The sequence below is a fragment of the Nyctibius grandis genome, chromosome 8 (assembly GCF_013368605.1).
Source record: "Nyctibius grandis isolate bNycGra1 chromosome 8, bNycGra1.pri, whole genome shotgun sequence".
In the NCBI taxonomy this organism is placed as follows: domain Eukaryota; kingdom Metazoa; phylum Chordata; class Aves; order Nyctibiiformes; family Nyctibiidae; genus Nyctibius; species Nyctibius grandis.
In genome coordinates, this window is record NC_090665.1 from 22963815 (window position 1) to 22977210 (window position 13396).

The 13396-nt window shown below is 51.1% G+C and overlaps 1 protein-coding gene across 4 annotated transcripts in view; it reads left to right on the forward strand.

The window, feature by feature from the left end:
- Nucleotides 1–13396, forward strand: part of ITM2C (integral membrane protein 2C) — a 39772-nt gene that overhangs the window by 14014 nt on the left and 12362 nt on the right. The window contains exon 1 of one of the 4 annotated variants that reach the window (XM_068406412.1): nt 282–392. The exons of the other annotated variants lie outside the window; for them this stretch is intronic. Within the exon in view, the coding sequence (XP_068262513.1) occupies nt 282–392 (111 nt within the window). Of the gene's footprint in view, nt 1–281; nt 393–13396 lie in introns of those variants that run through there. 4 annotated transcript variants of the gene reach the window in all.

Here is a 13396-nt window from a genome sequence, read left to right on the forward strand (position 1 = left end):
GCCGGGGGTGCTGCGGGCAGGCACAGCGCCGGGGCAGGTTTCATTGCCTGGGACCGGGGCGGTGCGGTCGGGCCCCCCGCAGCCCGCTGGTGCCCCGGGGGTTGCACACCCCCGTGTGTCTTCACAGCCCTCGGCGGGGGGGACACCCCTCCCCGGTCCCACCGGCGGGGCGGGGCCGGGGGCAGGGGAGCGCCGCGGGGCTGTGCCGGGGGCGGTGGCGGCCCCTCCCCGGGGCGGTGCGGTGCCGGTGCCGGCGGCGCGGGCGGCGGCGGCGCGGGGCCATGGTGAAGATCGGCGTCCAGCAGCCGCCGGCGCTCAAGCCGGAGAAGGAGAAGGCGAAGGCGGCGGGGGGCGATGGGGCGGCGGGCGCCGTGCTGCTGCCGCCGGGCGCCGTGAGTGCGGGGCGGGGGCGGGCGGGCTCGGCGGCCCCGGCCCCGTCGGGCGGGCGGCCCCGCAGGTGCTGGCGGCCCCGCCGGTGCTGGCCCTCTTTGCGCTGGGTTTGTTCCCTTTTCTGCTAAGTTAGAGCTGGTCGGAGGTGAGGGTGCGTGCGTGGGGCCGGGGGTCCGTTCGGAGAGGTGCCCTGGGAAGAGAAAAGCGTCCGGTTTTGTGGACGTTGGCTCCCGTCCTCGGGGCTGCGTCGGCATCTGAAGTTTGGAGAAGCAGGGAGGGGATGGGGCAGGGCAGTGGCACCGTTACGGGAGTGGCCGTCCTTGGGCGCTGGAGTAAATGGCCAGCGCGGACAAGTGGCATCAGAACTCATTCCTTTCGTCTGGGTGGTTTTGCCTGGGGGAATGTAATTTGGGGTTGATCAGCCGTGGGCGGATTTCAGATTCTGACATCTCTGAAGGCTTAGGGTTGGCATGGAGAAGAGGCGAGAGGAACAAGACATGTGCTGGAGCAAGATGAGAAGCAAGGGGATAAGAGCGCATGCAGCTCTCTGGATGCTTTGTGGTTTTCAAGATGGGAGTTGAATTGCTCTGCTGCCTTCAGGCGATGGGTATCAGAGGGGAGGGAGTGCCCATGTCTGCAGAGGCTGGGACCCTGCCAGGTGTATGAAGGTGTTGGGGCATCCCTGGCAGATGCAGAGCATGGCTGGGGCCCTGGGGTAGGTTTGTGTCAAGTCCCATGCAGACTGCGTGAGTTGCTAACAGGCAGTGCTGGGCACGTACCAGTGGTGGTGTGGCTGGTGCCCCTCTCGAGGAGGGGAAGGTGAAATGGGCCCTGTTTGTGTTTGGCCAGGAGTTGAGCGTTTCTGTAGTCTGTTGTGCTAGAGGACCCCCAACTTGCAGCTCTTCTGTGAGGGTGGGCACGCGGGGGTAAATACCACACTGCGTGGTGGGAGGGTGTTGTCCAGAGGGGTGGGCTTGACCACAGCATCAAGTCTGCCTTGTTACAGTGCTTCTGTATCAGAGCAGGAGACTTAAATGGCATTTCTGTATTCTCATAAATGGCTCAGACTGTGCGCGACATTTGATCATTTATTGAACCCTATTATCTCCCTGACTCAAAAAACTACGGGGGGCTGTGGTTTTGCTCCGTTCCCGCAGCAGTGCAAAGCGTCCCTCCTCATGTGCCCTACCAAGTGAGTGGGAATTACTTGTCCCAGAGAGTTGCTCTGCAGTAGGGGCTTCAGGAGATTGCTCAGTTCTCCAGAGAGTTCAGGGAGTTGCTTATATCGTAATGATCTCTCACATCACGCACGGATGTGCTTGCAGCTCTCGGCTGTGCTGTCAGTGTCTGAATGTGCTCAGTCTGTCGTGATTGCATCTATTAATCTAATGCCTAGGAGCTGTCTAGAAACCTGTAATGGGGGAATGTGGCCAGATGTGATCTCTCGATGATTTCCAGACTTCATCTTTCCTAATTATGAACAAAAGAAGGTGATGGACTTGTTCCCACCTTTGAGATCCAGCCCTGAAACTTGACTGTCACACTGGACTTCTAGCTCAAGCTGCCATAAAACCAGCTTCTGCAGCTGAGAAGTCAGTTGTTCTGCTGATCCTGCGTGAGCTCAGGCAGGATCCGGCTCCTTCTCACAAGCACTGTGAGAAAAGGAGTTTAAAAAACAATGAAATGAAAAATAAGAGTAACAGAAGCTTATTTCCATCATCAGTGCTGCCAGATCCCAGAAATGAAAACTATTCTGATTCAGGTCCTGCCAGATGAATGAAATTGGCTTAGGTAGTAAATAATAAACATTGGGTTCTTCATGTTGCCTTGGGCGTTTCTCTGTCTCCCTCCTATGTTGTTCTTTTAAGCCCACATGAGCTAAAAAGGAACATAAAAATGTGAATGTAGAACAAAGAGTCTTTAACAGTCTCTTAATTCCAGCAGATAAGCATGTAAAAAAATCAGCGTAAGACCCATGACAGAAGGGCAGGAGGCAGGTTGTGGTGAGTCAGTGCAGCATGAGAGTGTCCAGGGAGCAGCATGTCCACTGACAAGAAGGTGACCTTTTCCTGATGTTCTCTTTCAGGGTATCTATGACACTGGATTCTTTGGTAACGGTCTTTTGGTTGTAGTTTGCACTTAGCTGGACCGAAGGGGTGTGCTGCTTTGTAAAACACCCAAGCTGTGGGGTTGGGCTTTCCATAAACAGGCTTTCTTGCCATGCTCTCTCTCCTGCTGCCAATAATTCCTGTCTGTGTGCATCTTGCCTTAGCTGCCTTGCAGCGAAATGGCATTGGTGACATGCAAACAAGATGCTCTGCATTCCTTTCCTCTTTGATCTCGCAACTTCAATTCCAGTGATAGGAGCCAGAGCTGGGAAATGATTCAGTGGCGGCTTCCGCAGCCTGTGAATTTTGGCAGGTGCTCTGTGAATGCAAAGATGTGGCAGGCAGGAAGATGTCTGTGATGCTAATGTGTCCCGAAAAGTAGTAGGTGAGGAGTCCTGACATATGCTGAGCCTTGTGTTTCTGCCCTGCACAGCTTGGTTTGAATTGGAAAGAATATGCAAATTGAACTCTGTCAGAAAAATCCACATAATTTTGAGGCAATTGCGACGTTTTAAGGGCATATAAAAGAAACAATCTTGTTGTCATTAGTAGGAGCTGGGAGGATGTAGCAGCCTCGAGCAGAAGGCTGTTTGAGGTTACGCAGTCAGTAAAATAATTTGTTGTATTGATTGGAAAATATTTTTTCAGATGCAAAATATTATTCAATGAGTTTTAATTGAACTCCAGATTTACAGTCTGAAATGGAAATAAATACATATGTTGTGTCTTTAACTGCTCTGGAAATATGCTCCTTGTGTTTCTGATGGATGCTGAAATCCACAGGAACTGAGTAAAACTGGTGGCTGGAGCTCTCCAGTCAAAATTTGGTCTGGGGTTTTTTTGGGTTGGTTCATCGTAAACCTGTTTAATACTTGCATCTAGTGATTCTGCAGAGACAGCGCAAGAGCCAGAGGAGAAGGGGTTTCATTAAAATCTTCTGCTTCACGGAGGGTAAATGATAAGAACCGGAGGGAAGAGGCGCCTCTCATCCCCCTTGCTGTGTGCGTATCAGAGACCAGCTGCTCAGCTGCCCTGGCCGAGGGCTCTGCCAAACGCTCCTCCCGGGGCAAATTGTGCCTTACAGCAAACGCTGCAGCGCAGGCCGGGTGTCCGTGGGGACCGGGGTTGCAGGGGATGGGAAGATATCTGTGTGTGTCGGAGGATGCTTTCACAGAAACCTTTGGGGAGAGGAGGCAGAAAGCAAAACCTGTTGTCCTGCGTCTGGGAAGGGCTGTGCTGAGATGGCGTGTGTGATCATGTTCATCTTCGGCTTGCCAGGAGAGCGAACGTCGAGGGGAGGACGGTGTCAGCTCAGGCTGTGATGGCTAGGTTGGGCTGCTGGGAGAGGAGGGTTGTGCGGGTGAAGGACTGGCAGAGCTCTCTCCACACCCGCAGGCACTGGCCAGCCCACTGGAAACACCTTGGCAGTGGGTCTTGGGCTGCGAGGGGCCTTCCAGGGCACACACAATGGTGTCCTGTGGGTGCGACTGGTGTTTTGCTGTTGGGTGGATGCAGTAATACCCAGCTTTGGTTTTGTGCCTTTAATCTCCTCCGCATTCCCCAAAACTCAACAAGACTCTTCCTTTCGGTGGGTTTTGGATCACACCCTTCCTGGTTGTATGGAAAAGCTTCCCACAAGGAGCTGCTTGCTGCCTGGTGCTGGATCCGTCCAAATCTTCTGTCTCTCTGTGTGGCCTCTTTGTAGGCTGCACCTCAGCACGACTGGCTGGTGGGGTGCCTCAGCCTCCTGGCTGCAGGGCTGCTGCTCCCCGGGCGGCTGATGGCCAGGCTGCTCTGGTCTCCCCCTTGCTGCCAGTGCAGGGCAGCCAGCGGCAGCTCCTACACCAAGCATGGTTGCCCCGTTTGCACAGAAATAGCAGGGGAAAGCCCTGAAACCCTTGGGGAGTGTGTTCCCTGAGGGGCGGCTGCCTCTCTGGTGCCCGGGAAGCTCCCTTCCCCGTGACTGCCACTGCTTAACTCCCCAGGGAGGAGCAGGTCCACTGTGGATGTGGAGCTCTTAGCAGATAGTGTCTCGCTGCTGGGGCTGTTGCTGTGCACTCATTCCCCTGCCTTCCCTTGTGCTGACGCGGGGAAGGTGCGCCATGACTGCTTTGCATCTGCGTGAGCAAGCCCGAGAGGACGTGTGCTCCATGGAAGGCGGCAGCAGATCGGAGCAGGACAGGCAGCGATGCCGCTTCTGGCCTTCTGGGAGGTACTGGTGCATCGTGAGCAGTGATGCTCCAGAGCTGGGCGCTGGGGCCTGGGGCAGGCGGAGGAGTGGTGGCTCTTGCTGGCCATGCAGGCATCTCTGCTGGCCCTGAAAAGCCAAGTCACACCAGCTTGGTGGAAGCTGCTGTGCCAGCGCAGTGCCGGGTTTTGTGAGCGACTTCCTTGCAGGATGCTGTGAGGTGGAAGACAGATGACGAGGGAAGGGGATGTGAGGAAAAGTCTTTTAAACAGGCTTTTTGACAAAGCAATCTGTAAATCCAGAGAAAGGAAGAAAAACTATCTGGCAGCGATGTGGATTGGTTACGCTCATTGACATGTTTGCAGGCTCAAGTCCAGGCTTGATGCTCTGAGCTGTGGGTATTTTCACCATGTTGAGGTCTTGATTTAGGAATCTAAACATGGTAGATTTATTCTTCAAATTATTCAAATTCAAATTAATATTTGAAGAAGATGCCTCCTGTAACAGAAAGTTATACCCTCAGATATCTCCATCGGCTGAAGTGGTTACTTCTTTTTGTGTCCCGTATGGAGTCATCAGCTTAAGAAGCAGCGTGTTGCTGGTTCTTGGTTCTCTGTGGTTTGGGGATGCCTTGGAAGTGGAGAAAAAAGACTGAATTGGAAAAAACATCTCCAGACCCTTACAAGATCTGCTCTAGTGAAATACTAGGCTTGAGTATCTTACTGGACTCTGGACATGAATATTTGATATTCCAGCTGAGCATGACAAAGGATCTGGCTGAAACTGGCAGAAGGATTAGGAGAGGGAACGACTATTTCTAGCAGAAATGTTATAAATGCAACTGAATTTGGAAATAGGAGCTCTCTTTCACCAAAGAGATGTAGATTGCAGAGCTGGAGATGGAGAAACTTGAAATGTCTGTCTAGAGGTGTGTGTTCTCCCAAAGCTGGAGGACAGCTGAAGCCAACACAGCTTTGCATGTAGGTGCCCTTTACATGGGAAGAACCTGTTGTGTTTACCCACTTTGGGTGCAGCAATTTCTTTGGCAAAACACAGAAAACCATGAAATATCTTTAAAAAGAAGCAGTTTTAAAGGGTAGAGATGAACCAAATGTAACTATGAGGTGGAAGGTTTGCTGGGCACGCTGCATGTATTAATACTGCAATGCTATAGTTACCGTCCATAGGACAGGAGCCCTCCTTGCTCTGCTGTGAGAAGCCCTGTGCTGTGCAGCGATAATCAGGAGGGAGGACAGTGTGAGGGGTTTTGGGGTTTTTTTTAATCCATCCCCCTGCACATGCTGTGCAGAGTTGTCTTTCTTGGTGCCATGCCCTACCGTTGAAGTCAGTTTGAACAATAAAGCTGGGAAGGGTAAATTTGCCTCCTCTCTCTTGCTGTTGTTAAACAAGACACCATTTCTTCGTGGTGAACTTTCGAGTGTAGGACTGACAATCAGGGTTTTCCTACGCTGCTGCTGAGAGAAGACATAATCGCTGTCAGTGTTTCTGAAAGGGAGCAGTGACTTCATTTTATGGTGTGACACTCTGTAAGTCCTGATTTTCAGGGAAGGGGCAAATGTTGTAACCTGAAACCTGGATCCTTGTTAAGATGCTTCAGCTTGAACTCCAGGAAATGCTGGACTCTGACTCCTCTGCTCAGAGCGGACAGTACAGGTTTGCAGCTCTGATGCTCCCTCTCGTCTGCAGAGCCAGCAGAAGGCAGTGCCTTGGCTTGTAAAGCATCTTGGGCATGTCTGTGTCCTCCTTTCTGCCAGCCTTTTTGGAATCAGTAGCCTCTAGTGGAAGAGTGAGGTGGGACAGCGATGGCTTAATTGGCCACAACCAGATCAGCAGTGCTTGGCTTGCCCTTGGCGATCTCTGAAATGGCTAATTTGCTCCTGACCAACTCCGCCTGCCTGGCTGTCGAAGCTCAGAGGTCAGTGCTGTAGTTTTAAATGGTACATTTGTTTGGACCCCAAAGCTATCTGGACATGCAGCTCCCTGGGGGGAAGCAGCGGTTAGAGCCCAGCCACGGTGTTCAAGTGAGTCCTCTGCCCCACTGTTGCTCTGCTTTGATGCTTCATCAGGATCCAAAGCCATCACTGACAGTGAACAACTTCAGGTGAAATAGTGTGAAACCTTCTGATGTGCGTGGAGGTCTTTTCCCTGTCACGTTTTTTGCTTTCAAACGTGTTGAGACAGCACCTGATCCTCTGCACCTTTTGCAGAATCAGTCGCTCGCTCTCTTGGCCTGTGCCCAGGACTCCCTGGGCCTCTTGCACGGGTTGGTAGGTGTGTTTGTTTTGTATTGGGGTAATTGTACAATTTTAGTCTGGAAAAAGGCGAGTGTGTGGCTGTCAGTCTGTCCAGCTCCTTCCCAAATGCATGTCCTGCCACAGGACAGCTCATCACTTTGGTGGGCTGTCAGGCTTGTGGCCTCTTCCCAAGCCACATGTGAAGGTAGAAGCAAGCAGGCTGGTTTTGTGGGCAGCTGGTAGCAGCTTCTCTTCACTTCACGTGGGCAGAGAAGGAAGACACTACACTGAGAACAAGCTGAAAGCTGTTGGCATTTCCTTGCGTCGTTTTCTTGATGTTCTTGAATATTTTTGGCATTGGTCAAAGGTCTTTTAAGGAGTCAGGTATCTGCCCACCTGCATATGTCTTTACCTTTGAATCAAGTCTCTGTCTTTAACTTTGCCCAACCCCTCAATGTAAGAGCTTCCCCTATTCCCGGAGCAGCCGCCCTGCTTCACTCTTGCTTGAGCTGCCTTTAATTGCTCTGGATGGGTTTTGAGATGCAGTGCCAAAGCTTAACTTTCTTCTCCTGGGGAAAATTCCCTTTTAGTGCCACCTCTCACTTCAGGGTTGCAGAAAAAAACAAAACAAAACAAAACAAACAACAAACCAAAAAAAAAACCCCTGTCTTTCCCTTGGCCTTGCTTGCTCCCAGGTGAGATCTGCCCAGGTGCTCCAGAGCCTTTTAGCTGGGGTGGTGGAGCTGCCCCAGGACAGGGACTGATTCTCCCCATCGTTGCAGTGAGTGGCTGCAGCTCCTGTTGATTTCTGGAAATCAGGCCGTGTTTATCGGACTCTGTATTTTGGCACTCAGACTGTTAAACACCCAGGTTGAGATGTTTTTTGCCTCTTTATCACAGCTGTTTATTTTTTCTCTGCCTGCCTGTCTGTCCAGTATGACGCTTGGGGCTCTAGCTGTGTGCCTGGTAAGAAATAGCTTTATTTTTACAAGGGGCTTTGTGGGCTTTGCTAATGCTCTGAATGGTTTTACTCTTGGGAAAGAGGAGAGGGAGGCTGGAAAAACTCCAGCTGGAAGTTGTTGTGCCTCTGCCAAAACATAAAATAAAAAAAATATATGGAAATGAATTCCTCATCTCTGTGCAAAGAGGGAGAAGAAACAGCCCCTTAGTTTCAGAAGAGGGTGGGCTAAAAACAGAAAAGAGGGAGTTTTATATCTCTCTTGCTGACAAGGGAGAAGAAAAATATGATCACAGAGCGCTTGGGAGCTCCCACATGCTAGGCTGCATTTCTAACATCCTGCTGTCTTTGTCGTATAGCAACAAAGCTGGAGTTTTAATTAGCCAGTGCTTGGTTTTGATATTCTAATTTTCAGCGCTGTGAAGTGACTCCTGAGGCAGGTGGCTTTGCTGCTAGTCACGTGCTGTGATGTTGTTTAAAGATGTGATTAGATTCATTTATTGCAAACTTTTTGCCTTCGGCTGTGATAATCTCTTAATTATATCCACCACCCCCCTTTTTTTTATTGGCTTCCAGGCATCTTTGAGTCCAAAAGCCATCAGTTGTGTCCCCTGTGGGAAGGCTGCTGCGCGGCCCTGCACAAGCGCTGCCCCAGTACTGCGTGTGGGGAGTTCGGTTGCCTTGGAAACTGTGTGCCACATATATACGTGCGTGTGTGTGTATATATATCTCCATGCATGCACACATTATTCTCTCTTCTTGACCTAAAGCATTAGAAAAGCTGCTCAGCCTGGAAGGACTCTCCTTCCAGGTAACGACCTTGTTCAGGGGCCTTCCATTGCTAGTGCTGAGCACTGACCCTCTGACTCTACCAGGGCGCTGGCCCGACCACTCGTCCCCCTTGGTGTCACATGCTATTTCTTGTTATTTCCAAGCATAACTGCTCTTGAGGATAGGACTATTTTTTTTTTCTTTTTTCGCTTTCATCTGGCAGAGGAGCCATTTTTGGAGCATGGGAGATGCTTTGGTGGATGCAAGGATGAACTGCCTTTTCTGCGATGGTTTATCTCTCTCCGTTCCTCTCCCCCTTCTTGTCTTCCGTCGTCTGCCTTTTCCCTGCGCCTGGTCTCTCACTTCCCCTTCTCCAGAGCTCTAGCCTGGCAATTGCTCCAGTCCCAAGCCCTGTCTGGCCACCGCTGCTCGCTCTGGCCATCCCTGGGGGTTGTTCACCCCCTGAGCTCTCCTGGGTCCGAACGCCTACATGGTGGCTGTCTCTGGGAGGCAGGTCTGGATCTCTGTGCCCTACAATTTATCCCGCAAACTCCCCAGTGCTGCTTACCGCGCAGAGCAGCGTCACTAAGCGCCAGGGCCAGCAGTGCCCAGCACCCGTAGGTAGTAAGGATGGTGTCTGTGGGGTGGGTGGACGAGGGGGCATTGCTTTGCGTGCAGGAAGAGCAGGCTGTGTCGGTGCAGATGCAGAGGTTACTCTCCCGAGAGGCGACACTCAAAGCCAAGCCCGGTGCATCAGAGGAGAGGTCAGTCCGTACCAGCTTACACAGTCTGTGGCAGCACTACAGTTTTCCAGCAGTCAGCTGTGGGGTTTTTCTATCTGAAGTCGATGGAGGTGTTGCCATTGCAGGTCCTTACATTTTGTAAAGCAGTAACTGGTTTTGACTGTGAATATGGGACTTGATGTGTTGGAGGTAGAGACCTTTGAACTGATTTTTTCTTTTCCCATAGTCCATATTGGCCTCTGGTTACCAGAAAGGAGTAAACGGCGAGATCAGTTAGATTTTCTGATGTGGGTTTCCTAGGTTTCGAGCCTGCGTCCTTTGAGGAAGCTGTGGCTGCCTGTTGCAGTGGCTGTAGTTACATCAGTACATCTTCTACGTCAAGCGCTCAAGCTGCTGCTCCCTTGAAACAAGCAACTTCCCAGAGAGGGATGACATATTTTGCTGCGTTTCAGATAGCGCTCTTCTCCAAACCACATCCCTTTGAGTATTTACTTTGCATCACATTTCTGTCCTCACTTGTCAGTTGTCAAAATCACATCTGCTATTTTTAGTCGCCCCCTGCTTCTTTGCCTGTTAGGGATGTATATTTAGGCACTTGCTGAGCTGTGTGCCTTGTTCGTCAGGCCCTGCTACACCTAAAATGAAAGATTTCAAACCTACATGTTTCGTAAATGCAGGAAAAAATGGTTTGTGGAGAACTGAGAGCTGTTTCCAAAGCTGAAGAAGCAGGAAAAGGGTGTGAGCTGAGCCCATCTCTGCTGAGACGGTGTGCAGTTCAGGAGGGAACAAGGCATGATGTGACACCTTTAATTTCCTGGCTTCTGGTCATCTCCAGCAAGACGTTGGTGAGGAAGGAGTGATTGAGTCAGATACCTATTTTTCATAAGTCTATACTGTATTCATGAGAAATATCAAAGGCAACACCTCACTGCATATGGTTCTTGCTAGCAGCTCCTGCTAGTGTTGGGTTTCCAAAGACTCAGGACCTCCAAGGACTTGGGTATTTTTTTAAAAGTATAAGTTCTTCAAAAAGACCAAGGACACCAGCGCACAGCAGTCCTGCTGGGAATCTACACGGTTCTTGCTGTAAGAAAATCTCTCGTGTGGGCATTAGTCCTGCTTTGCAGGATGGGGAAGGATGCAGAGAGTGAGCGAGGTGCTGCAGAAGCCCAGTGACCAGCTCTGGGGAGTTAAATTTCCAGCCGGGAGTGAATGCTTGCAGGCTCTCGTCTTCCCTGGCCTCGCAGGACAGGAGCTGCTGCTGACCTGAGGCTGGGGAGCTCTGCCCTGGGCTGCAAACTCTTCTTGCCCCTGTGTCTGCGGTGCCGTGAAGCCAGGAGGGTTTGCTCAGCAGTAGGTGCCCTTGGCAGTGCCCGGCAGGCGCTGGTGGTTTCACTGCTCTGCCTTACTCTGGCCTTTGGACTTGATTTCTTTGCTAGGGACTGGACGTCGTGCCTGTAAAGCACAGCCACGCTTCTATCCCACACCTCCTTGTAGGAGAGACGCTTCTTAGCCATTCAGTAACGAATAGGCATAACAGGACGCCAGCCAGTTTCATTGTGTCCTCAGCGAGACCTGAAGTTCTGAAGAAAATCCCCAAAGACTGAATTAGGACTTTTTTTTGCCCCCCAGGCTAATTTCAAGCCTCCTCTACCGAATGGTCTGTATCATAACTTCATCCTCTCCCATCTGGGTATCTGCTGCCTGTGCTGTTCCTGCGCCGGCCCCGCAAGCAGGCAGGGTGCTGAAGCATAGTGAAGAGCCTGTTTTATCCCGGGAAGGGAATTCCTTTTTATATTCCAGTATCCTGTCTGCTGCCAGGTACTGGGCTGAGTGTCTGCGAAGCAATCGTGCCTGCAAACTGGAGCCAAGTCAGCATGTCTGGTTATTTAGCCTCGCATGCTTGAGCTGCCTCTGTCTCTTGCCCGGTGGGATGGAGTATTAGCAGGACAATGCCTGGCAGAGAACCAAGACACGCAGGCGCTCTCCTTGAGAGGTGGATGCTTTCCCCCATTGCCCATGCGGAGGAAGAGCGAGCTGTGCCTTCCCCTTGGGTTGTGCAGGGGAAGGAGCTTTGCCCGTGGCCTCTCCCAGTTTTCCCACTGGAAAGGGAGCTGGCCCGGCCCTTCTGTAGTGTCAGCAAAGCGGCAGCTTCCACTGCCTGCACCGGCGCTGGAGCATGTGGTGGTGAGAAGAAATACGGAGCAAAGAAAGGATCATCGCGTGGAGTGGCAGGGTTTTCCTGCCCTGAAATCGCAGTAGGATACTCTGCAGAGCTGTGGATCCCTCTGTGCAGCCTCCTTGCGTGTGTCTCTGTAGCGCCTGGACCACGGACATCGTGCTCTTCTGCTGCTGCTGTCATTTTTCCATCTGTTTGTTCATGGAGAAGCAAACGAATGTTCGTCCTGTGCACAGCCCAGTGTGAGGAGAAAGGACCTTATGTTGATTTTTGTGTGAAATGTGCCCATCTGTTAGAATATTGTGTTTAAAACAAGAAAAAAAAAGAAAAGCCCATTTGCTGAACTGAAATACCTGTCCCTGCTTTTGTCCAGGGAGGGTTTTGACCCCAACCTTTCCTATTTCTCTTGGCCAAAGAATCCCATAGTTGTTTGAGACAGAAAATAGTAGAGTGGCTTGTTGAAAGAAGAGCATCTGGTTAGTGATTTCATATGGAATATTGTTAAACATCTGGTGAACGTTGTTAGATAGCGGTTTTGCGTGTTCATATTTTGATTTTTGTCCTCAGAGAAAACGCATGTGCTGAAGGCGTGATCTGCTCTTCAGGAGGACCCTGCTACCGGGTCTAATTCTTTTCCCCACTGCCAAAAATTCATGGAGACCATCAACGCTGCCAGATCTGCGAAGTCTGCTGTGCGGCGTGAGCACGGTGCATGGTTTGGTTTGCTGGTTGGTCCTGGGGGTCTTTCCGTCAGGGACAGCTTTCCTGCAGCTTGCTGCTGGGACCCCCTGGGTCTCTTTATAATAAGATTAGCTTAGGGGAAAACAGCTCCCTTGCTGGGGAGCCAGGCATTCCTACGGCATGAACAGATGGAAATCAGCTGCGATGGATTTCCCGTTTTGTAAAATATCCACATTTCTACTGCAGGGAACGGCGGTCCTGTGGGCAAGGAGGCATGTTGCAGCACGAGCGGGGCAGCAGCCTCTGGAAGAAGCTTCCTGGATTTTTCCAACCTAGTGAAGATTTGTTATCCTGGGTGAAGTGCTGCTAAAGCAGGTTGTGCGCTGCTCTGCCACGGGCTGTCAGCACTGAGAACGCCTCCAGCCCAAAGCGCGGGTGCTGACTGGCGCGTAGGTGCTTTTAAATTGTAATTGATTCATCATGACAAAGGCTGGTGGCCTTTTAATCTGCTGGACTCAGGAAGGAGATGCATGTTTTAGTGAGGGTTTGCGCAGGTGATTTTTATGCAATATTTTGCAAGACTGTGGTTAATTATTCCCCTTGGCCTGCCTGGCAGCATTTTTAACCTCACTGCCTTAATCTCTGCTCCGTCAGAACGGTTGCTGTTGAGTTTTTCTTTCCTACCTCAGAATCTGAGGGTTTTTTTTCATTTTCCTGGTGTTTCATAACTTCTGCCAGTGCAAAGCTCTGCTTCGCTTCCCCCACTTTCTCCCAAAATGCAAAACTCGGGCATTTTTCCCAAAGCCAAGAATGCTTTGTAGGGAACCGAACTCATCTCCTTTGGTGGTGAGGGGTGGGGTGTCTTGCTGTGTCTTTGGCTGTGCAAAGAGCACAGAACTGCTCTAGCAGATAGCAAACCAGTGAGGGCTTATTTGCTTCTCCCTACCATTCTTCAAACACAGTTTTTCTTTTTAGTAGGAGTGATTTTTTTTTTTCCTCTTTGAGTGTCCTTCTGTGTCCTTCTGAACCCCCACATGCTCTGTGGAGTTAGCACTTGCAGCTCACCGAGGAAGCAAGCAGTGTATTATCCATCACAGGGACCTGGCACCTTTCGGATGTGATT